Source organism: Oryzias melastigma, linkage group LG22 (assembly GCF_002922805.2).
Source record: "Oryzias melastigma strain HK-1 linkage group LG22, ASM292280v2, whole genome shotgun sequence".
Lineage (NCBI taxonomy): Eukaryota > Metazoa > Chordata > Actinopteri > Beloniformes > Adrianichthyidae > Oryzias > Oryzias melastigma.
The window spans coordinates 12,454,372-12,477,589 of NC_050533.1; the positions used below are offsets into that span (position 1 = coordinate 12,454,372).

A 23,218-nucleotide genomic window follows, 5' to 3' on the forward strand; every position below is an offset into this window, starting at 1 on the left:
ATATTTTTATAATAAAATAATATTTTAATATCTAGCAGCTTGTCTATACCTTATTTCTTGAAAAAAGTGATCTTTCAACTATTTGTTTTAACACAAATAACTGGAGTTTGTGTTAAAGCAATAAGACTTCCAGGTTTCTTGGTCAAATTTTGATGAATATAAAACAAATATTTCACCAGAATAGAATTTTTTTACACTTACACTTTCATAAATTATTTTCCTTGCCCCTCATATTCTCTGGCAGTAGATTAAAAAACACCAGAATATGAAAAAAAATATGTTTAAATGCGAGTTTGTTTTATATATCATCAACGCACTGGAAACTTCTCATCTGATAACTCAGTAGACTGTACATTAAATGCACAATGATTGTTCTATTTATTTAATTATTGTTGTGAAGGTGAATTTTTTTTTAAAGATCTTGCTGTACTCTATGCAAAGATGAGAATCTGGTTAGGAAGGAGTGAAACACCAAACTGATGTGGCCAGTAAGGGTTTTATTTTCTCGTAGGCATTTACAATGAATATTGAAAAAAAGGCACTTTTTTGTTTTTTATCTGATCAATTTTAACAGACCCACTGCTATACAAGTAATAAATAGCACATTGAACCTCACTTTAAAGACTCTTTGACTTTAACCAGTAAGGCCTCTTCCTATTAGCGTGTAGATTCTCTGTTTGACTGTAGAAGGAGATTATGACACAGACAGAAATAGATGAAAAGAAAGGCATTAAATGACATAATATGTAGGTGTTTGATTTTAAAGCAGCAAAAATTTATGGTTGGAGTGAAATCAACCTAATTCACTTTTCCTGAAGTACAGTGTAAGCCGTTGATTTTCACAATAAAAGCTCTGATTAATTATTTGTTTCCCCAAAAATCTGAGTAATTTTATTTTAATGACACCAGTGTAATACTTGTTTAACCTTCACCCTTTGTTTATATTTTGTATCAACCCAAAGGCGAATATCAGCAGCATTACAATAGCGACCTCAACCATCAGCCCCAGCTTTTTGTCCCCCACAGCGTCCGTCTTCTGCATCTCCTCCTTCCGGACTCGGATCTCCTGTTGCCTCTGCAGCTGCTCGTTATAGTGAGACTTGTAAAACTTGTCGAAGTCAAAAGTGCCTCCCTGAGTGCCCGTCCTCCCCACCGAGTGTCTGCTGTCGCCGCTTTTGGCCGAACTCCCGGGGGTGTCTCTGGCGGAGGGCCTGACGGCGGCCGTGAGGTCTGCGGCGGAGAGCAGACCCCGGTCGTACTTCCTCCGCAGCGCCTTGTTCCCCAGCACGGTGTACGCCTCGCTGATCTCCGAGAAGCGGGCCGTGGCGTCGTCGCTGCCGGCGTTTCTGTCCGGGTGGTAGATGAACGACTGCTTGTAATAGGCTGTTTTGATCTGCGCCTGCGTGGCGACGGGTGTCACTTGGAGGACTTCATAATATCCCGTTTTGGTTTTGTGTAAAGGCTCCGCTCTGGAGCCGTTACTGCTGAATTCACGAATGAAAGCGGAACCATTGTCACGACAGCCTTTGTTTCTGGGGGAACATAGAGAGCTCCATAAGCTAGTAAAGCTTTGGTTTCGAACAAAATGTCTCTTAAAAGTTTGAAACCGAATGGAGTGATTATTTTCAAATCCAAAAGTTGGGACGTTTTTCAAAATTTGTCCGGTGTCGGAACCATAAACTACCGAACCCGGAAAAGGATTCAGAGTTATGTAACCGTACCGAGAGGTTCTCAAAAACCCGTCCGTGGCTCCGTTTTTGAGTCCATTTCGTCCACAGTTTCCAATGTCATTAAGTACAAATCCTATTGAGATACCGGACGCATTGACCGCTCCTCTCCCGTGTCTCTGACGCCTCGTTTGGGGACCCCGGTCCCACAGTTGGAGCGCAAAACGGAGCGATCCGGTTCCAAAACGCCGGCTGACCTCCGCCATCTTTGCATCATTTTTTTTACTTCAAAGAAAACTTTATTAACAAGGATGCAGAACAGACGACACGAAATGAAAATGTGCATCAAATCCTTAAAATATACAAAACAAACATGTGTAGAAAAATATACATGTCAACAGCATTGCTAATTAAGGTGAATTAAATCATAGAGAGAAAATAAATCAACATTTCAGTTACATCATTAATAAAAGATACACTTAATGGTCATAATCATGTTTAAAAGTTTTACACAACCAAAAAATAATATTTTTAGAATATTACTAATAATATATTAGTATGAGCACACTTTGTGAATTTAAAAACCAAATTAACTTTTAAAGCTCATTTGAATAGATTTTGGTTGTCAGTCATTTACTCCCTCATTAAAACTACTAAATAGGATTTCATGGGGGGGCAATAATTTGTATAGAAATAATTCGGTTGGAGTAAAAGAAAAAACATTTACTTTAAAAACATTCGTCGTTTCCTTCAGGCAAAGCTTTATTTCTAAAATATAAAAAAACTGTAAACATATGGCAATGTAAAAAAAATTATCCATCAAAGTTACATATTTTTATGATCTGGAATGAGACATTGTAAAAATTAAAGTTAAGTTAAATTGAATTTTGTTTTAACATATTTGTATCTTTATGTACTTAGATAATAATGTATTTTTTTAATTAACTTATTTAACATATATTTTTGATTCTTTCTTTTTCTGTAATATTTCCAAGCAGGCATTTCTTTTTTCTTTTTTTATTCTCATGGATGCATTGCTGCCCGGATAAAGATGAAGAAGAATATGCGTACCTCAACATTCAAGTTACATTGTTTTTCTTTTGAAATTTATTCAGGAAGCTCAATAAGGGAATTTTAAAAATAGAAAAAATGTACAAAAAGGGGAACAAGAAAAGCACAATGTATTTTTTGTTACAATAAAGCACAATCAGCTCTTAAAACAATTGTTGGAATGAAAACATTAAGGAAATATTTTGATAGTGTATGATTCATTTCTAATTAATTTCTGTTTGTTTTGTCACTAAAAGTTGTTGTTGTCCAAGCTTTTATTGTGAAATTGCCGTTTCCCCAAACCGGAAGTTTACTTTCTGCCGCAGTTCCAACCGGTGGTTCGGACGTTTCTCCTGATTACAGCGGGTTTTAGCGAGATTAGCCGCTTTATGCGTCTTTTTAGACATATTTTATTCTTATACTCAAAGTCATTTGGACGTAAAATCCCCGGAGTTCATCATCCTCATCATGGTCAACCTGTGCTGTCTCTGCTGCGGTGCGCTCCCAGAACCCCGCCCCCCTCCGCGCGGCCATCCGAGAGGACCGCGGGGCCCCCGCTCCGCACAACCGCAGCATCAGCAGCAGTATCACCAGCTGCAGCAGCAGCCCGCTGGCTCCGGTCCAGACGCTCTGAGGGGGGCGCAGGCATCCGGAGCGAACGGGAGGAAAGAGCATAAAGATGCGTGAACTTTTAGTTCTGCGCTGACATGTGAAGGTGCGGCATGCTCTCCCCCCATCAGGACTGTGCAGGAGAGGGCACGGGGGCCGGAGGTCCCGCTGATGCAGAGGAGCAGCAGCAGCAGGAGGAGGAGGAGGAGGTGCGCTCATCTGCTCAGAGAGATGCTCCAGAGGAAGTAAGTAGGGCGGATTTATTAGACTTTTTTAATTTATGGAGACAAAACTTATTATTTTGTTGTTGATAGGTTGATTTATTTGGTAAATCCCAGAAGACGTTGCTGTTTTTTCTGTTGGTTTGCTCAGACAATAATAAAATGTCAACATTTATGCAAAAAAATAAACTGCTTTTTTATTTTATTTTTATTTTCCATATAATAAAAACAAGTGCCCCCCCCCCTATTTTCTCAATAAATATGTTGGAGGTAGCAGAACCTCCTCCTGTGATTGCAGCAAAAGGTTGTCAGCATAAATCCTCTCACTCCATAAAACATCCCCTCTCAACTCTATGGGATGTGGAATGTCACAGACCCATTTCTCTTTGAAATAAATCTCCAGGAGTTGCAATGATTGCAGTAAAGGCTGCAGCCCTGGACGTACATCTTTAGTGATAGATAGCTTGCAGACAACGTCTTTGCTGAACTGGCCCGTTGGAAGCCTGGATGATATTGCAAATTTGAGCACTTTGGGTTTCCGGTTGGACTAACCATGCTCTGCAGTAAAAGTACAGGGAGATGAGGAGGTTTCAATAATAGTTTCCATTATCTTACACAATAACAAACCGGAAACTGTTCAAAAACTAAATTCCGAGTGGTAAATTTAGTCGTTTTTTACTCCAAAAGCTGAGCTCAAACTGTCTTTGTGTTATTTAATAAAGATCAAATGTTTAGAAACAAAATGAATATATGCATTAAATTGCCTAAAGTATTGGCTCACCTATTCAAATGATCAGAATCAAGTGTCCTAGTCACTTGTTCTGGACTCGGATCTATTATATCAAGCACTCAGACATGCAGACTGTTTTTACAAACATTTATGAACGTATGTTCTGCTCTCAGGAGCTCCGTAAATTCCACCGTGGAACAAATCCAGTCATGAAATTTCCTCGCTCCTAAATATTCCACAGCCCACTTTGTGGAATAACAAGCGGATGCTGAAGCTCATAGTGCAAAGAGGTTGCCGACTTTCTGCAGAGTCAATGTGTACAGAGCTCCAAACTTCATGTGACCTTCAGATTAGCTCAGGTACAGATCGCCAAAAGCTTCATGAATGCAAAGATGCGCTACTGGACTCTAGAGGAGCAGAGACGCCTTCTCTGGAGGGAAGAATCCCGCTTTTCCATCTGGAAATCCGATCCACCAGTCTGGGTTTGGAGGTTGCAGGAGAACGGTACGTTTGGTGGAGGAGGAATGATGGTATGGGCTTGTTTTTCAGGCCCCAAAGAAACCTTGAATGCCTCAGGAAACCAAAACATTTTGGACAATTCCATGCTCCCAACCTTGTGGGAACAGTTTGGAGCCTCTTCCTCTTCCAACATGACTGTGCTCCAGTCAGGCCTGCACAGAGTCCTGACCGGAACCCCATGGAACACCTTTGGGTCAGTGTGTGATCTGACCTATGCGCTTTTGAAAAAATGGTCAAAATGACCTATAAACACATTCCTCAACCTTGTGGACAGTCTTCCCAGAAGAGTTGAAGCTGGAAAAGCTGCAAAAGATGGACCCTCTTCATGTTGAACTCTATGGGTGAGGAATGGGAAGACACTCCAGTTCATATGAGTTAAGGCAGGTGAGCCAATACTTTTGGAGATATAGTGTATAATGGTGGGTAAAGTTAACAATCTTATGTTGTTTTCATTGACTAAGATTTTAATACAAGATTAAAGTAAAAAAAAAAAAAGTCAAATAACTAAAGTCTGAATTATAAATTTAATGTCTGATGTTGGTGAGCTGAGGATGTGCTGTGGCCTTTTTTGGCGAGTGAATTTCTCCATGTCAGATGAAATAAAGTTTCATTCCGTGTCACAAAGTAGTTCCAGTGTGTCTTCTATTTTGTGATTAACTTTCCGCCTTGGTACAGAAAGCAATCCATCGTTTGGATCCATTCGTTTACGTTCTGCTGCAGACTCTCTGACATGTTTCTGACATTCCTTTAAGTGTCCAGCTCTGATTTCTTCTTCGTTTCTTTACATCAGCAGCGTCCAGTCAACCAGTCGCTGGGCGCCTGCGTCTGCCAGGAGTCCCTGTGGCGCTGCCTGCTGCTCTCCATGCTGATGTACAGCTGCCTGGGCGCCGTGGCCTGGTGTCAGCTGACCCGGGTCACCAAGATCAGCTTCAACTCTGCTCTCACCTCCTCTTTCTCGGCCTCCTTGTCCTCCCTGCGGGGGGCGTCGGGGATGGGGGTCGGGGGACCCTCCATGATCTACCACGACAGCCCGTGCTCTGACGGCTACATCTACATCCCGCTGGCGTTCCTGCTCATGCTGTACGTCCTGTACATGGTGGAGTGCTGGCACTGCAGGGTGAAGAGCGAGCTGCAGTCCAAAGCCGACCTGGACAGCGTGTACGAGCGCGTGCTGCGCATGCGCCAGGCGCAGCCCTGCATCTGGTGGAAGGCCATGAGCTACCACTTCGTTCGGCGGACGAGGCAGGTCACCCGGTACCGCAACGGCGACACCTACACCACCACGCAGGTTTACCACGAGCGGGTGAACACGCATGTAGCCGAGGGGGAGTTCGACTACAGCCACTTCGGGATGAAGGACGTGTCGCGAGAGCTCAGGGGCTTGGAGGGACACCCGACCACTCGGCTGCACTTCACCAAATGCTTCAGCTTCACGGAAGCAGAGCCGGAGAACGACTACCTCAACCAGAGAGCCTGGTTTTTCTCCGAAATCGAAGGCCTGGACGACTACATGGAAGCCCGGGAGGGGATGCAGCTGAGGAACGTGGACTTCAGAGAGAGCCTGATCGCCTGCGTGGATCCGGACCGGATGCCGTGGTACACCTCGCAGGGCGCCTTTTGGCTGGCCGCTCTGCTCATGCTGTCCTGGCCTCTCCGAGTCCTCATCGAGTACCGCACCGCTCACGTGCACTACAGAGTCGAGAAGCTGTTTGGGTTGGAGTACACCCCCAGAAGTCCTTCTGTGACTGAAGGCAGACCCGGCGGGAATGGCGCCGCTTGTGTCATTCCCAGAGTGGACACGCTGGACAGCACTGACATGGAGTGGCACATTCGGTCCAACCGCCAGCTGATTCCCAGCTACTCGGAGGCCATTCTGATCAACATGGCGGCGGGGACGTCGAGCTCGCTGCAGAACCTGTCGTCCTCCAGCTGCCTCCTGCTGAACAGCCGCGCCCACATCCTCCAAAGCTACGGGGCGCTCCAGAGCCAGGACGACTGCGACGGACAGAGGAGGAGGAGGACCGCCGCCAGCTCCAGCTGCTCCTCCTTGTTCTCCTGCCACGCCGGCACACTCCTCCACTCCCACCTGACCCCAGACACCTCCCGGTTCTCTCTGTGCCGCATGCACGGCTCCCACCGCAGCGTGGCGCCGTGGAGGAGCCGCAGCAGCGACCTGTCTGACCCCTGCTGCGCCGACGGGCAGTGCTGCCGCTCCGACTCCAGCCAGCTGGCGCTCAGTGACAGCCCGCCCACTTACAGGGACGCCCGCTTCTTCCCGTCGCTGATCGTGCACTGGTCGGAGAGAGGCGAGGACAGGAGGGAGGCGAGGAGATACTACATACGGAGAGGGTCAGCATGTGTGGAACGAGATTTATGAAGACTCAGTTATAATAATAGCAAAAGTCTAGAAACTTTTGAGTTATAGATAATAAAACTTTGAAGAGTTTTCAAGTATAATTTAAAAAAAAAAACAATTAAATCTTCAAGACCGGAGCTCCAGTGTTTCTGTTCTTTCATATACTGTATTTTTTTAACCGTTAATACGATCAATGTAATTCCAGTCGATTTTCAAAGGAGAAAAGCGGTTAAAAAGTTACAGTATGTTAAAGATTTCATGTTTAAGCATTAAAGCAAACTTTCCTCTTTTAGAATCCCACTATAATTATTTTTTTTTACCTATTTTCAGCATTCCCAGTAATCATGATTATGCCGTTTTTAGCCAAAATGAAAAAACTGTTGAGTCGTCTGCAAGTGAATCTATCAGAATGGAAGCTTATGACCCGCCCAGCGTGTTCACTACATCACAATATGAGCTTTTTCAAACGGCCTTTTTTCATCTGCTCCTGATTTTCAGTGATTTGAATAAATAAATACTCAGAAATTCAGTTTTAAGCTTAATTTTCTTCATATATATCAGAAAAATGCCACAAAAACACAAGTGGGTCTTTAAAGAGAAGCTATGCCGTGCATTTAAATCTGTATTTACACCGTGAAATGACTAAAGATGCATGATCTTACACTAGACAAACAGCATGTGAACGCTCTCGCACCTCCGATTATTTACAGAATAGAGAATTTATGGGTCTGCTCATGCCACGGGAATAAAGCTCAGGTCAGATTTTTATTTTATTTTGTAAGCATGTTAAGTGCATTGATTTTATTTTGGAATAAAAAGGAAACTGAAACCTGTGTCACTTGTTTACCTACTGTTGTGTACTTGTTTACTTCACATCATCTTTGAATGGAGACTAATTTTGTTTAACAAAGCAAAGTAAAAATATCAGATAACATGTGAATCATGTTTTTACATTAGAATTAATAAATGGAGAAAGTGTGGTCCATGTGATAAAAAGTAAAATTAAGATTTAAATAAAACAATTGTTAAGCATGGGGAGGGGCTGATAATGATTTGGGTTCTTGTTCAAATCTCAGTAAATTAAAAATAACAGGGAAAAACACAAAATAAAACAAATGTTTACAAGTTCTACATTTTTCTCCAATATTTTTTTTATTTACTCCAGTTATAGGATTTACATTCTAGTAGAAACACATTTATTGACAACTTTGTTGTTTTTTTTTCCTGCAATACAACTCCCTCAAAATTTTCCTTTAAAATAAATAAATAAAACATACTTGTTTTTGGAGCCTATGAATAAAATCTTTCTAATAAAATATTAAAAGCTGCATGATGCACAAATAAACAGACTGCAAATATAAAGCTCTTTAAAATCTGAATATCTATAAATTATGCAAATATGGGATTTAATGATGTTACGGGCAAGAAAATGTGCAGAAATGTCAATCTAAAATAAGAATAAAATAATGCACTTGTATTTTGATCTTGAATTGTGTATTTCTAACAATTTATCTTTTTTTCTTTTAGGAATTTCCCTCTTCCATGTTTTGATGTTGCACTTAAAAAGCTCTAACTCAAAAAATTTAAAGGACAACTGTGAGAAGTTTTACATTTGAAGTGTCGACAGAAGTTCAGAATCATCATCTCTTTGGCTTTAAACAGAAAAATTAGTTTATAGATACGCGTTTTGGTGTATTAAGATGCATGACGCAAACTTTGACCTGTAGCAAATCATCCAAGTTTTTAGTGCCTGACATTTAATCATGTTGCCCACTAGATGGCACCAGTGAGCTGGTAAATCTGCTTCCTAGAAGCACGATTTATTTTTTACCACTGGTCCATTCTTATAAAGCAGAATAAAAAAATCCTAACTATAACATCACGTGACATTGAGATATTTGCATTTCAAACAAAAATGACTTGTGCATCACTTTTTTTTAGGTAGTTTTAGGTTTTATAGTGTTAAACGTTGATATTGTTGTTAAGAAAAATCTAAAAAATACAAAGCTAACAGTTTGATAGTTAAATCCTCATCTCTGTTTAGATTCTCATAAAAAATAGATTTACTTGTAATATTGACTTGGTCTAGTCTGGATTTTAGATTCGTATTTTTTTTAAAAATGGTCCCTGAGAGACTAAAGATTTTACATTTTGCCTTGAAATCATTCAAAACTTTGAAGGAATTGTATTTGCTTACATTTCATTTCTCATGTCTTGAGTAAACAAAATAATATTTAAAGAACATGTTTACTGATAAAACAGATCATTTGTTCTATTTATATTTATATTTTAGAGTGTGTCTATCAATATCATCAATTTTAGAAGAACTGACTGTAATTATGTAAACACCTCCATGTTTGCACATATTGACTTATAAAAATGGAAGTAAACAGCAATCTTTGTGTTGACCCAGAGTCAAAACCTCTACTTTAAGAAACATTATGTTCCAAAAACAATTCACTTATCTCATCCAAATCAATCAGGGGTTTCAATTACCTCTGGGGTGTATGAATAATCCTGACTGTCTCTACCTGTAAAAGAGAGGCCGCTCCCAGCAGCTCTGGGAGTTATTGTAATGCTACAAGTCCAGACGCGACATATCCAAGCATAGATATTTCACAATCAACTGTCAATGGGGATGTGGCCAAGTGGAAGTGCTTGGGTATGGCAGGGTTAAAATGGCCTCCAAACTTCATGACCTTACATGATTCCAAAAGCACTCAGTGGAGTATACGATGAGTTTCCATGGAAACTGCATCCAAATTACCAATATAAGCGATGCTACGTTTTTTGTTTCCTTGCCATCTTGGCTTAAACCATGACAAGACATCTGTAATATCTGTGTTCGACTTCATAACTGCTCTAGAAGAATGACCAAACATTTTCACCTCCTGAACCTTGTGGACAGACGTCCCAGATGAGTTGAAGCTGTTTCAAATCCCATAAATTATGAGTGTGATGTCACATACATTGGTAATTAAGAGCTTTTATGTGTGAACCTTATCAAGTATAAACAAATATTTGTTGCTCTTTGCAGGTCAGCAGCATCAAGCACAATTTCCCCCACAAAAATGACAATTCAGGGATGAATCTCTTTCCAAGATGGGTGCTGTCAAGTATAACAAAGTCAATTCCTATTCCTTGATGCATTTTGTATTCATGATATATCTCTCAAAATGAAAGAAACACACTTAAAAATAAATATATATATATATTTAATATAATATATGTAATGAAATAATATTTAAATTTACCCTGTAAGAGATTTTTTACATCGACATTCATGTAATGTTTGCTCATCTGAAACATTATTACACATCTTTTGTAGCTGTCCATGCATAAAGGTATTCTGGACTGATATTCATTATTGAGTGTCACTTATCTTTTTCTCTAATTGATAATCTCCATTACTTCATGGACAATTTGAACTCAGAAGTTTTCTATTGGAATCAACCATGACGTTATGATGTGCAAACACTTCACATTCATGAACGGGAAAGCATGTTTCCTTCATTTACCATCTTTTTGAATTGCTTTTATGATTATATTACATTTCTTAAATGTATTTGAACAAGAAAACAACAATTTATAAAAAAAATATATCAATTTTTTTGCTAAGTTTGCTCTTGCCTTGCCTCGGCCATTTTTATATTTTTTTTTAATTTTTTTTTTCAATCTTTGATTTAATTTAATTTAATTTAGCTTAGTTTAATTTAATTTAATTTAATTTTAAAGAGCAGAAGAAGAAAAGAACCCGCCCGCATTTTGAAGAGCGCGTGCCCGCGTCTTTACGACGTCATTTCCTTTGCATTCGCGCGGAATGCTGCTAACTACAGCTAGCCAAAACGAAAATGGGCTGGTAGTCCAGATCTATCACTGACACAAACCGCGGGTCAGCTCGTATTTTCAACCAAAACATCGCTGCCAAACGAGGAAACAAGTACCACCAATGTAAAGTACATTTTTCAATATTGTTTGTATTCATTTGACGTGAAAAGAGCGGCGTTTTGTTGTTGTTGACATTCCTTAATGAGCGCGCAGACAGAGCTGACTTGCTAGCTTAACTTTTTTTTCATGCATTTAAACCTTCCGTTTGTTGTGGTGCGGCGTTAGGCCGTTCCTTGGTCCTTATAACCGGTTACGATGAAGCTGCAGTGCGATGTGGAAGTGGTCAACCGGATGCTGCCATCGTTTGGGATGAAAAGTCGTGGGAAAGGAACGAGAGCGGTGCTTTCTATCGGGAAGCATATGGACAAGACGGCTCAACGGCAAGGCGTCTTTATGATGATCTGCACGGCCAAAGACAGAGCAGGAGCAAAATACAAGGTATATTCATATGTATTCTGATTAATATATGTATATATATTAAGCATTTTCTGCTTGAACTGTTCTCTGAAGTATTTTAGTTAAAATCAAACAAATCCAGCATCCACTAGTTACGTTATAGAAGGAATTGATTGTGTTTATAAAAACTACAGATTACACTTTATCAGTTTAATTAATTAGTCCATAGTAATCCTGATCATATTTGTAATTTTATTAAAATCTGGCACTGGTTTACCCATTCTTTTATTGTAGATGACTTTCATTGTTTAATACACTGATGATTAAAAGTGTGACAAGTTAATATTAACATACGTTTTTAGTTTTTCTTCACGTCTGTTGTTTAGTCTTGCTGCTGACTTAAATTAAAAATCTCCAATTTTAAATCGGATCCTTTAAACCTGCTCAACCACTAATGTCTGGACTAGATCAATTCACCGTTTAGACTTGTTCTGAAAATGTTCTTGGCCCGAGTCGTGATTCATACCTGCCCATCCTTGTTCTAGGTTGTAACTTATTATTTTTTTTACATTTGCCAATTCTCTTTTTTTTTACAGCTGAAAAACAACATTGAAAAGTTCCACACCTGGTTTGTAGAAAAAGGCAAAGCCACGGTGAGATTAAAGGAACCCGCTGTTGACATTTGTCTGAGTAAGGTATGACCTTTTATATGGTATAATATTTATTGTTTCTGACTGAAGATGTTTTAAGGAAAATGTTTTGTTCTTTTCTGGATCAAGAGTTTTGAATTTGGGCCAAGAATTGAAAATGTTTTAGTGTTTATTGGACACCAAAACACAAATCCGATCATTAAAGTTTCCATTTTTTGTAAGCTTTATAGTCCCTGAAACCGCAACAATAACCCTGTCTCATGTCCTAGATGGGGAAAAAAAGACCTTTCGGGGCACATTTTTCCAAAATCTTAGAAATTTTGATCACTTCCAAAAATTTAGAGGTTTATTACATCTTATTTTATAGGGAGGTTCAGTGTTCTCCCTTTCCACTTGTGCCATTCTGATGAATTTTATATTCCCAGATGCACAAAAATCACCATCCTGATGAAAAAAATAATAAAACTATGTCAAGATATTCTAGGTCAGTGAAATCAGGTCAGATATTTCAAGGAATCCGGTCAAACACAACGGGACGTCCGATAAGATTACTTGAAGGGCTCTCTTGCTAACTTTTTTCCTCTTTCTTTCAGGCTGATGCAAACAGCTTGAAGAACTTCCTCTCAGCCGCTCGCTTGGCAGACAAAGGAAATGACGCGAGCAGCCTCCCCCTGTCCACGCTCACTCCGGTTCGCGCCAGAGACGTGGAGCAACCAAAGAAGAAGCTCACCATCATGTCCAAGAAGGACTACCCCCTCACCTCCAACTTCCCCTATTCTCTAGAACAGCTGCAGGTGTCGTACTGTAAGCTGTCCCGTGTGGACATGAGAATGCTGTCGCTCAAAGGTAACTATCACTTTATCATTAAAAGAAACAGAAAATAAAAAAGCTAAAAGAATAAAGCTGTTTGTGGAAATGCTCACAGAGGAAAATTATAAAATGGTAATTTAAAAAAAGGAAATAAAAAAAAAAGGTGCAGCCAGAGCTGAACTTTTTTCTTGGCTGCACAGACCCAAAGGAAGTGGTTAAGGTTAGGTTTAAGGTTACGGTTAGGTTTAAACAAGCAAGTGGTTCCTGAATGAGAGTGTATCTACAGCTCACCACTCCTCCAGGGGATGGTTCAAATGCGGAGAGCAAATTTCACACATTTAAGCGTGACAGTTAATGGGACTTTATATTTTAGTTTAATTTGAAATATATGCGGCCAACAACAAAATCCAGCCTTGGACATACTTAAAATACATGCGGGCAATTCAGCAATTCATCTCGGCTGCACGTTTTACCTGCGGCCAGCATGAATTTCCATCACTTTCTTTGCTGATCGCACATAAATACGTGCAAATAACATCAGCCTAATTTAATATGGAAATGCATATCCTTTTTTTCTAGTGAAACTTATTTAAAAATGAAAAATCTATAAATATATATAATTCTTTAAAAAAAAGATAGTTAAAAACGAAAATAAACCTGTTATTAAAAGATGATAAGATGATCCTGTTCAAAACTTGTGTTTAGTAAAATGTTCTATTTTGACAGGATTTTGTTTACTAGTTTTATAATGATATTTTAGATTTAAAAAATTTATGTGAGGCTGTGCTTGTTATGAACATCCTCAAGCAAGAAAACGTTTTCAATATAAGAGCACAGATGCAGAAAAAGAAAACTGAAAAATGTTAAAAACAAGAACATTTAGACACAATTTTGCATCTGTGCCAAATATGAAGTAATGTTTGATTTTTGCCACTAGGAGGCGCACATCTGTCAGCTCAGAGCTATGTTTTAGTAAATCTAAGTGTAGGAGTTGTGGCTAACTTTATACCTTAAGACAGAAGTTTAACATTAATCGTTCCTAATGAACCTATTTACACTTTTAATCTTCATGATGAGTTCTGGACATTTGCTGTAACTGTTTTTCTTTAGTTTATATATTTAAATGTAATTCTTAAAAAAAAAGTTAAAAATAAAATAAAAATGTAATTAAAAGATGATATACTAAAATCTAGTTCAACATTTTTGTTTCATAAAATGTTTTATTTTGAAAGAGTTTTGTGTCCAATTTCTAAGATTTTATATGAGGCTGTGCTTTTATGAACATCCTCAAGCAAAAAAAAGTTTTCAACAGAAGTCCTCAGATGCAGAAAAATAAAACGTGAAAAAAGGGAAATAAATAATGCAGATACACTTGTAGTCTTCATGATGAGTTCTTGACCTCTGTTCTAACTTTGTTTTCCTTCAGCTCTTCGCAAGCTCGACCTCAGCAACAACCACATCAAGAAACTCCCGGCGACCATCGGAGACCTCAGCTGCCTGACAGAACTGAACTTGCACAACAACCAGCTGGAGGCTTTCAGCGAGGCTCTCTGCCTGTCCACCCTCCAGCAGACCCTGCAGGTCCTGGACATCAGTCAGAACCGGCTGCGGTGCCTTCCCGCTCAGTTCTGCCAGCTCAGAGAACTAGTGAACCTCAAGCTGGACAACAACCAGCTGGCGTGTTTGCCGTTTCACGTCGGGCGGCTCTCAAAGCTGCGGTTTTTATCCGCGGCCAATAACCAGCTGAGCGGTCTGCCCGGAGACTTCCGTAAGCTGAGTCTGGAGAACCTGGACTTGTTCGGAAACCCTTTCATCCAAGCTAATCCTCTGGACCACACCATGCGGCTGACGTTCCCGCTCCCTCTGCAGGAGTTAGCATTAAGAGCTGTTGCAAATTTAAGGTCAGAATGAAACACTTTCAAACCAAACTGCTATTTTCAAATGTTTTTTACACAAACCAAACTTTTCTTTAATACTTTTTCTTCCTAGAATTCCCTACGGACCTCACCTCATTCCCGCCCACTTGTGCCAGGAGCTTGAAGTCGCCAAAACTTGCGAGTGCGGCCGCACCTGCGTCAACTATCACATTGAGACGGCAGTGAACATGAACCTGCACCAAGTCTCCCACACGGTGGTGCTGGTGGACAACATGGGCGGCACGGACGCTCCGGTTCAGCAGTTCTTCTGCTCCCTTTCCTGTTACTCCGAATTCTTAGACCTCGTCCTCCAGAGAAGCGTGCGGTGAAGACGTTCATCCGCTCACAGCTGCTGACTGTTTTAGGTGATGCTGAACTTTGTTATCCACTTGGATTCCTTTAACCCGTGGACTAAGTTGTTTTTAAACTTCTTGTTTTCCAGCAAATGTCCAAGCTCTTTTCTTTTGTGATTCTATTCCATCTGCGATGACAAAAAATCTCTGGCTGCTCACTTTTTTTTAATATATATATATATATTATGATTCCTGTCTTTAAAAGCAGACTGCAGTCTCCCACAATGACTGACTTCTTCTAGCTGGGTGTGATACATTTCCTAAACACAGTGCCTAAGAGTTTAAGGGCAAATGCTAAATACAGTTGGTTCCACCTGTACTATTGACCTTTTTTATAGATGTTTAAAAATGAAATAAAAGTGTTCATAGTCTTGTCTTAAATTGTTTATTGTGATGTATTTCTATTCGTGTTTGGCTTGAACAACAGCTCAAATGTCCAAACAGCTCGTCAGTCCAGATCAAACACCAGTTTGTTTTGGAAGACAAACCCGGCGGATGTGCGATCATCCAGGATTGTTTCGTTTCCTCCGGCATCGATTTCCCTCAGAGTTCCAGGAAGTGGAGCCTTGGTCTCCTCTGGCTTCTGGAAGGTTTGCTCCTTGGCATCTTCCATCTGCTTTAGAGTTTGCATTGATATTTAATTACAGAAAAAATGAAAAAACAAGAATTTCTATTAGTTGTTCACCTTTTGTGCTGTTGTCCTCTCTGTGTCTGGAACGCTTACGTTTGCGGCCATTGTAGCCTGTGTGATGTTTTTGGATTCCTGGCTGGAATTGGGAACCTAAGGTTGAGATAAAAGGCCAGAAAAGTTCCTCATTAGCTGAGCTGTTTCCATCAGTGTTGCTGTATCCATCATTCTTACCTCCACTCTTCCTTCTTTTTCTTCAGCCTTCTGGATGTCAGTTTTAAAACCACAAGACGCCTTTTCTTTCTTGTCCCCATCAAAGACCAAAGTGCGCTGCTCATCGGTGTCAGATGAAGCTTCTTTTGTCGGCAGCAAAGCATAATGAGCTTCTTCTGTGACTCTTGGACTCCTTCTCTTCTTTTTTTTGTGGCGCTTTGCCTTCTTTTCTTCTAACTTCTCATTGTGCGTCTTGTTTCTCACCACACATTCTGGCGTCTCGTTTTTGTTTTGATCCTTCACTTTTTGGCCCTCCTCTTCCTGTTTTTGACTGTCTCCCGTCCTCTGACCTTTTCCCTGCGCAGCATCGATGTCGTTCCCTCTTTGGCTCTGCTCTGTCCTTTCTTTGATGCGTCTTCCACCTTCTTCCAGGTCCTCAGTTTGATTTTGTTTCTGAGAATCAGAGGTAGGGTTTGGAGCAGGCTGAACAGGCAGAGTGACTGTAAGCTGTCGTGTTTGCTTGTTAAACTTGGCTCTTCCTTTGTTTTCATGTACAGGGTAAGATAAAAGCAGCTCCAGTTTGTATGGTGGGTTCTTAGACTCCAACAGCAGCCTCCTTTCTTCTACCTCAAGTACTGTGTCATTGACCACCGTCAGGAGCGGCAGATCGATGGTTACCACAATCTCTGTCGGCCTCGGGCTCCGGACGGAGTCCCTAGAGACTCTAAAGTCCTGCAAATCAACAACTGAACGATATTTAACTGTATAATGGGGCTTTGTTAGTTCTTGCGGTTGCCTCTGTAGGAGTTTTGGTGGAAGTTCAAAGCTGTTCCCTGGTAGAGGTGTCATCAGCGAGGAGAGATCTTGCTCCTCTGGTGGCTCCTTTGCCTCATACCCGGGTATGGGCTTACGGATCACACAAAGCTGCGGGACTCCTTTGTATTTTATATCCGTCTCTCTTAAATTCCCTTTGTCCAGTGTCACGTTAAAAGCCTTCTGGATTCCCTGGACTGCAACTTCCATCACTGTGCCCATGAACCTCTTGCTTTTTTCTGCCTGATGAAGCGTCTCAGGATGGAAACAAACATCATAGATGGTGAAGATCTTTCCTTCACGTTCACAATCCGGCCTCGCGGGTTGCAGGAGGTGAGGCAGGGACCACTGTTGTCCTAATTGACCATTTGTTCGCACAGTCTTCGATTCAGGCTTTCCGGCTTTGTCACAAGCGCAGATGTTGATGAAGCACCTCTGCTCTCCGTCCACGCTGGTCTCCAGAACTCTGAAGGGAATCGGGTGGACGAACTCGATGCTGGTTCCTCTCCTTTGCTCTAGAAGTGTCATCTCCTTTTCATAGGTTCTCACATTCTCGGGATTGGATATTTCTTGGAGGTAGTTGGTAAGCATATCCTGGAATTTGTCATTTTTGAAGGCTTTGGAGAGCTTATCAACTTCATCCGCTGTTATGCTCAATTCTACTAACTTCTGTCCAACCTCCATGGTAAACATTTTTGATTAAACCTGAAACGAGTATGCACAAACTTTCCCATAAAAACATTTTTTTAAAATGGCTTTTACTAATGTTTAAGGTAATAAAAAGACGTTTTACCTTGATTTTGGACGACGAACTCCCAACAGAAACAAACTGGAGAGTAGTGTTGTTGGTAACCATGGTAGCCAGTAAGCTAGCAGGTGCGACGACGATTTAGCTTTTTTTTTTTTTTTTTTTCAAAAAAGTTTTTAATTTTAAAAAGTATACAATATATAGTGCTGTAAATGTTCAAATTATTTTTTTAATTTAATATACTAAATATATTAAATGCTTTAATTAAATATACGTTTACAGTTTTATCCGCGTGGCTGACGGCGTGTTTCGGCCAGCAGATGTCGCTGTAGTCCTCGTCTAAACGGGCTTTTGGCTGTGGAATATTTCGGTCAGTAAGGCAAGTGGGCGGGTGTGCAAGGAAGCGCGCTGATTGGTCGCACCCACCAACAGTTGATTTTTCCTGCGCTCTGATTGGCTGAGAGCAGCTGTTACTGGGTGTGAGGCTTTACCGCTTGTGAACGTGCGCGCTGGAGAGGGCTGAAATTACACGGGACACTTTGTTCAGTCGTGTGCCTACAAGTATAATCTGGTGTCTTTTTTAAATGTTGGTTTTTCAGTTTAAGGGCTAATCCCTGTAAATTATTTCATGAGATTAAAAAAAGGGAAGATGTTCCTATTGAAATTCCTTGATTATTATTCTTTTTTTATTGATTATTTTTTTCTCTGCATTTCTATAAAACAAATGAAAGTTTTCCATGGGTAATCTTAAATTCAATATATCATGAGTCAATTAGTATTCTAGCCCTAGAAATAACGGAGGACACTATGTTCTTACAGGAAACTACCCACACATTTGTGAGAACGAAGGAGGTTGAGTTGACCAAAGAAGGCAGTGATGAAGGGGAGAGTCATTGTGACGAACTCAGGATGTGGGAAGAAACCACTCCGTATCATCCAGCCAGGAAAAAACAAAAAAATTCAGAATAAAGACTTCACAAAGTGTATGTGACAGCTTAAAAATATTTGTTTTATTACAAATAGGATATTAAATAAAATGAAAAGTTAAAGGAGATATAATCAAGGTATAATTTTAGTATACGGGTGATTGATATTTACATTGTTTGTCAAATGAATTTCTTCCTAAATGAGACGAGGAGAAGAAGCATTGTTTCAACAAACCATACATTCACAGAGACGTCAACACATGTTGAGGCGGTAAAAAGTGAAATGTCTAAGACAAAAGACTTTGGCAAGAGTGCATAAATGAACGATATCAAAGTAAATTAAGTCTTAGAGAAAATGCATGTACAAACGAGCAAAAAAGAAGGAAGAGTCCAGTGCATTTTTGTTTGTTTTTTTGCCTCCCGAGAGGGAAAAAAAGGGGAATTTGGGGGCAGATGTGTGTGCTTGTCTGCTCCGTTCATCCCTTAGCTCTCTTGGAAGTGGGGGAGAAAGCAGTCCTTGTTGGCGCCAGCAGGTACCAGCATGCTCAAAGTGGCAATGCCAGGTTTGGAGGGAGGAGTTTTGCCAGCGACTGTTTTGCTGAGATTGCGAACATCGGCCTGCCAGGAGGGGATTTTCTTCGTCGTCATGTGGCGGCGGGCGTGTTTGGTGAGGTGATCGCTGCGCATGAAGCGTCTGTCGCACACGGGGCAGACGAACTTCTTCTCGCCGGTGTGGGTGCGCCGGTGACGAGAGAGCTCGTCAGAGCGGGCAAACCTCTTGTCACACCCATCCCAGCTGCAGCTGAACGGCTTCTCACCTAAAGGGGAAAAACAAATGAAGAAAACAAGTGAGTCACACTTTGCTTATAAAAAGCTAACACGCTACTTCTGACTCAAAACAATGAGGTCACTGTCCGGCCATAAAAACTAACAGGATGCAGCTCTCTTTGAAACCCCAAAGTCAGTACAGGAAAACCTCACCTGTGTGTGTTCGCAGGTGAGCCTTGAGGTGTGAGCTTTTAAAGTACGTTTTCCTGCAGCCCGAAAAGTTGCAGACGTAATTTCTCCTGCGGGAAAAGTCTATCTTTGTGGCTGCCGGGTTGCTGCTGGGTCCCGCTGGCATGTAAACGGGCGCTGGGGCCAGAGGTAGCAGTTTGGTGTTGCCCAGGGTCATGACAGTCTGAGGGCAGTTGGGGGTCTGGGACACCGGGGGCTGGGGGAGCACCAGCATGACGGTGCCCTGAGGCACCGCCGAACCCACGATGAGGGACTGCTGGACAGCGGGGGCGCTGGCCGGGGCGGCTTGGGGGAGGATGGGTGTGGTACCAGTCCGAATTCCAGCGCTGGAGGCCTGCACCGCGCTGGGGATGAAGGCTGAGATTATGCCAGATTGGCTGCTGACGGGGAACATCTGGCAGATGATTTGAGGGCTGGTGACGGGAGGGGGGGGCAGGGCTGTGGAAACACTGGGAGCGGGTGGGCCGTTTTGTGATTGGGTGATGACAGCAGCGGGGGTAGAGTCACTGTCCAAACAGGGTTTGGAGGGACCTCCGGCCTCTTTTTCCGAGGGTACGAGGGATGGAGGTGTGGCCGTCTGCTGCCGGACGCCCCTATCTGTTCCTGTGTCTATAGGCTTCTCCGGAGTGGGGGCCACTGGAATGTGTCTTTGGCAAAGAGTTCGGTCTGCGGTGTGGCGGATGACACTGGTCGCCATGGCTCTGCAGGCTGGAAACTGAAGGGAGGGGGTCTTTTCTGCAGTTAGCGCCAGCGCAGGTTGGCTGGGTCCAGATCCGCTGCACTGGGAGGACAGAGGCGGGCTGGAGCTGGACTGGACCAACGAGATCTCAACGGAGCTCGGACTGTGAGGGGGGGTCATGCACTGAAAAAGACATTGAGGAATCAGTCAGTTTGGGTTAATAAAAGTTTGCAGCTATAAGTGGCGAGTCCAAGAAGTGTTACACCAATCATCACGATTACTAATTAAAGCTATCTCATGTTTTTACAACTGTTTTATGTTAATTCCAATGTAATCATGTCTTACCAAAGAGGAGAGGGACACAAAGTCCTTCGAAGGATCTGGGAGGTCCTGTGGGAGGAGTAAGTCACAGGAGTCTGAAGCCGGTGTGAGAGGTCTTGGCTTGCAGGGGTTTATCTTGCTGCTGCTGTGGAACAGCGACTGACCCCAGGAGCTCATGCACACCAGAGCTTCCGCCGCCTCCAGGTCCGTGTACTCCTGACTTGACGTTTTGGCTCCACTGACTCCACTGTCATGCCTTCTCCTCTTAATACAAGAACCATCCATATGATCATTCTACGGAGAACAAACAGGAAGTTTAGATTGACTTATAAATTGTCTTTCAAAGTAAAACACATGATATAAATCCTGCTCAGTCACGTCTTCTGGTATCTAAAGTTTAGAGGCCAAGCTGCATCATGCCTCAAGTATGGCGGAGGAGGGGTGTGGGTGACTACACCCCACCCCAGCATGCACCACCTCTGGTCCAGAGCCAGGACGCCTCCCCTTCCCAAATATAGACCAAACAGTGACGTGCTGCGAGATGAGCATGTGAAATCCCCATAAAGCAGGTTTGCACCAGGAAGTCTGGCAACCTCAAAATGCTGTTATTTAATTTAACAAAATAAAATACGCAACAAAATGCAAACCTATAAAAAATACTAATAATACTGACTGACTTTATTTTATGAAGAAATAGTATCCACTTTTTGCTGATAAATACGAATTAATTTGTTAGGTAACAATTAGTTTATTTTAATGCGGGAAAAATTGACAAACTTTTAAAATTATTTAGATGTTAAAGTTTAAAATAAGGATATGAAACTTTTAAAATTTGATTTTAGCTTTTACTCAAACGCCACAGTAAGCAGTAAACAACGCTAGGTAAATAAAAAGATATGAAAAAAAAAAGAGTTTTCCCAATTTTCTTACCGTATTTGAGTCCATCTCCTCAAATTTTCGCGCAGGCATCCGTAAAAAAAGATGTTTCAATATAACGTATTTGTTGTCAAAGCCAGTGTAGAACAAAGAAACTGTCGTTGCCAGAGCGGCTGCCTGTTGTGGGACAGGGCTGAGATCGTTTCTTTCTCTGACTGGCTCCCTTTTTCTCTCAGCTGTGTGTGTAAAACATGGGGAGGAGAAAGAGGAGAGAGAGGAAAAAAAAAAGAAAACAAAACTCACAACACGCAGTGGCGGGTGGCAACAATTGACCAATCACGGTCGAGTGTGTGCAGAGCTCTGACCAATGGGAGAGCAGGAAGCGCGTGAACAACGCGTGCTCGCTGGACGGTTGGAGGAAATGGGGTGCGTGGTGGTGAGTGGGCGTGGCCACGGGAGTCAGCGGTGTCAGGATAAACCCGATGAACTGCCGTCCGTTTAACTAGGCAAAAGGTCGATCCAGTCTACGCTGCGTTCACGGGCTGTGAGAAAAATCCGGCGAAAACCTGCAGCTACTTATGCCAACTAAGTAACATTTCCTTTGTTTTGTTTTTGGCCTAGCTTGAGTTTTTGCAGTAATTTTTTGATTATTTTTTTATTATAAAGATACAAAACAATGCTGCCTAATATTGGTTAAGGGGTACTTAGTTGAATTTTTTTTTACAAGGAGTTTATCATTAAAAAGATTAAGATCATCTGTTTTGTTCTTCAAATTTAAATTGTGTATTTTATTATCATTTTTTAACATATACTGTACAGTTAAAAGTCTACCTTTAAATAGTGGAAATAGTGGGGAAAAGCCTTTTAAAAAATGTAATGTTTGAAAATAAAACGTTTTTATTAGTATTTTCTTTTTTAATATACTTAGCACAAAAATAATTTGTGCTGTGAGAAATTGCACAATCACTAATCATTGAGTTTTTCTGCGTTAACTAAAACAATAAGGTCACACAATGTATGACGCTGAAGCTGTTACAAAACAGACGTTCATTTTTACCACCGTTCCCATAGTACGTGAACGCACCGCAGGTACCACACTGGGCATTTTTGGTTTTGTTTTGTTTGTTTTCGGGTTTTTATCTGTTTTCTAAGCGTTTTCGCCAGATTCTAGCAAATTCTAATAGCTTAAGCAACCAAGTAAACACTCAAATGTACAAATATGAGGGAAAAAAACAACAAACGATTCTGGTCATGTGATCAGTGTAACTTTAAGTGAGTTACCACCTTTATTAGGGGGATGTTCCAGAATTTCTTTGTGTCATAAAAGACAGGTCACTGTCTCAACTATTGTTCTTAAAAGTATTTATATATTTATATCTTCTGTGTTATAAAGATTTTATTCACCTTGATTTAAAATATATTATTTGACACATTACTTTTTAATATAATTGAATCCATCAACACCTGCTGCTTACATAAGGTTCTTGTATTTCAAAGCAAACAGATTTTTTTTCTTATTTTAAATCACATTGTGACATTTATTTTAACTAGAGAGCAATCTTTTTATTTAGTTAGCTAAAGCAATTTGTTACATCAGCAAATTTAGTTTGGTTTTGACCTAGAAAGACTGTTATGTCATCACTAGGGTCCAAAAAAAACTTTTACCTTTTTAGAAAACTGGTGCAAAAGTGAATAATTTTAAAGGCTGTTTTATCTTTTTTTTCCTATTTTCAAATAACATTGAACAAAGTAAAATAATGACTGTTTCCAGGAAAAGGAAGTTATGAAGTTTCATAACCATTCTTACAAACCAAAACCATTTTTAATAAACT

At 41.0% G+C, this 23,218-nt stretch overlaps 5 protein-coding genes and 1 long non-coding RNA gene across 11 annotated transcripts; 3 read left to right on the top strand and 3 right to left on the bottom strand.

The window, feature by feature from the left end:
* Positions 1-477: 477 nt before the first annotated feature.
* LOC112147894 lies at positions 478-1,959 on the bottom strand. The gene has a single exon (XM_024274539.2). It carries the CDS (start codon positions 1,931-1,933, stop codon positions 929-931), a length of 1,005 nt encoding a protein of 334 aa, XP_024130307.1. The 5' UTR covers positions 1,934-1,959; the 3' UTR covers positions 478-928.
* Positions 1,960-2,660: 701 nt separating this feature from the next.
* LOC112147856 (transmembrane protein 151B) lies at positions 2,661-7,998 on the top strand. Of its 4 annotated transcripts, XM_024274518.1 has the most exons (4): positions 3,455-3,571; positions 4,827-4,989; positions 5,071-5,180; positions 5,587-7,998. In XM_024274518.1, exons 3-4 carry the CDS (start codon positions 5,145-5,147, stop codon positions 7,171-7,173), a joined length of 1,623 nt encoding a protein of 540 aa, XP_024130286.1. In that variant the 5' UTR covers positions 3,455-3,571; positions 4,827-4,989; positions 5,071-5,144; the 3' UTR covers positions 7,174-7,998. The 4 variants fall into 4 exon arrangements, with proteins under 4 accessions (XP_024130283.1, XP_024130274.1, XP_024130286.1 ...); XM_024274519.1 differs by having other exon boundaries at positions 4,827-5,180; XM_024274515.2 differs by lacking the exons at positions 4,827-4,989; positions 5,071-5,180 and having other exon boundaries at positions 2,661-3,571; positions 5,590-7,998.
* A 2,913-nt stretch (positions 7,999-10,911) lies between these two features.
* On the top strand, positions 10,912-15,541 carry lrr1 (leucine rich repeat protein 1). 2 transcript variants are annotated; one of them, XM_024276212.2, is made up of 6 exons: positions 10,912-11,103; positions 11,266-11,478; positions 12,033-12,131; positions 12,680-12,932; positions 14,323-14,797; positions 14,886-15,541. In XM_024276212.2, the coding sequence occupies exons 2-6, from the start codon at positions 11,296-11,298 to the stop codon at positions 15,139-15,141; spliced, it is 1,266 nt and encodes a 421-aa protein (XP_024131980.1). In that variant the 5' UTR covers positions 10,912-11,103; positions 11,266-11,295; the 3' UTR covers positions 15,142-15,541. The 2 variants fall into 2 exon arrangements, with proteins under 2 accessions (XP_024131980.1, XP_024132064.1); XM_024276296.2 differs by having other exon boundaries at positions 10,912-11,478.
* Positions 15,535-17,874, bottom strand: dnaaf2 (dynein axonemal assembly factor 2). 2 transcript variants are annotated; one of them, XM_024275980.2, is made up of 4 exons: positions 17,613-17,874; positions 16,028-17,524; positions 15,851-15,946; positions 15,535-15,778 (listed from the first exon to the last, which is right to left on the bottom strand). In XM_024275980.2, exons 2-4 carry the CDS (start codon positions 17,510-17,512, stop codon positions 15,614-15,616), a joined length of 1,746 nt encoding a protein of 581 aa, XP_024131748.1. In that variant the 5' UTR covers positions 17,513-17,524; positions 17,613-17,874; the 3' UTR covers positions 15,535-15,613. The 2 variants fall into 2 exon arrangements, with proteins under 2 accessions (XP_024131748.1, XP_024131672.1); XM_024275904.2 differs by having other exon boundaries at positions 15,535-15,781; positions 17,613-17,775.
* LOC112149111 lies at positions 17,828-18,553 on the top strand. Its single transcript, XR_002919753.1, has 2 exons — positions 17,828-17,937; positions 18,387-18,553. It is a non-coding gene; the product is annotated as an uncharacterized LOC112149111 (long non-coding RNA).
* A 2-nt stretch (positions 18,554-18,555) lies between these two features.
* On the bottom strand, positions 18,556-21,855 carry klf11b (Kruppel-like factor 11b). The gene is made up of 4 exons (XM_024276094.2): positions 21,441-21,855; positions 20,535-20,804; positions 19,475-20,372; positions 18,556-19,311 (listed from the first exon to the last, which is right to left on the bottom strand). The coding sequence occupies exons 1-4, from the start codon at positions 21,477-21,479 to the stop codon at positions 18,977-18,979; spliced, it is 1,542 nt and encodes a 513-aa protein (XP_024131862.1). The 5' UTR covers positions 21,480-21,855; the 3' UTR covers positions 18,556-18,976.
* Positions 21,856-23,218: the final 1,363 nt, after the last annotated feature.

Excerpts from the sequence above, each read along its gene's own strand:
- LOC112147894 (XM_024274539.2), bottom strand. The coding sequence starts at position 1,933 with ATGGCGGAGGTCAGCCGGCGTTTTGGAACCGGATCGCTCCGTTTTGCG.
- LOC112147856 (XM_024274506.2), top strand. The coding sequence starts at position 3,440 with ATGCTCTCCCCCCATCAGGACTGTGCAGGAGAGGGCACGGGGGCCGGA. Across the intron at positions 3,572-5,586 it reads AGAGAGATGCTCCAGAGGAA|CAGCGTCCAGTCAACCAGTC; the intron begins GTAAGTAGGGCG and ends TCTTTACATCAG.
- lrr1 (XM_024276296.2), top strand. The coding sequence starts at position 11,296 with ATGAAGCTGCAGTGCGATGTGGAAGTGGTCAACCGGATGCTGCCATCG. Across the intron at positions 12,132-12,679 it reads TTGACATTTGTCTGAGTAAG|GCTGATGCAAACAGCTTGAA; the intron begins GTATGACCTTTT and ends TCTTTCTTTCAG. Across the intron at positions 12,933-14,322 it reads GAGAATGCTGTCGCTCAAAG|CTCTTCGCAAGCTCGACCTC; the intron begins GTAACTATCACT and ends GTTTTCCTTCAG.
- klf11b (XM_024276094.2), bottom strand. The coding sequence starts at position 21,479 with ATGCCTGCGCGAAAATTTGAGGAGATGGACTCAAATACG. Across the intron at positions 20,805-21,440 it reads AGGAGATGGACTCAAATACG|AATGATCATATGGATGGTTC; the intron begins GTAAGAAAATTG and ends TGTTCTCCGTAG. Across the intron at positions 20,373-20,534 it reads TTGTGTCCCTCTCCTCTTTG|TGCATGACCCCCCCTCACAG; the intron begins GTAAGACATGAT and ends TGTCTTTTTCAG.
- dnaaf2 (XM_024275904.2), bottom strand. The coding sequence starts at position 17,512 with ATGTTTACCATGGAGGTTGGACAGAAGTTAGTAGAATTGAGCATAACA. Across the intron at positions 15,947-16,027 it reads AAAAAGAAGGAAGAGTGGAG|GTTCCCAATTCCAGCCAGGA; the intron begins GTAAGAATGATG and ends TCTCAACCTTAG. Across the intron at positions 15,782-15,850 it reads AGAGGACAACAGCACAAAAG|CAGATGGAAGATGCCAAGGA; the intron begins GTGAACAACTAA and ends CAAACTCTAAAG.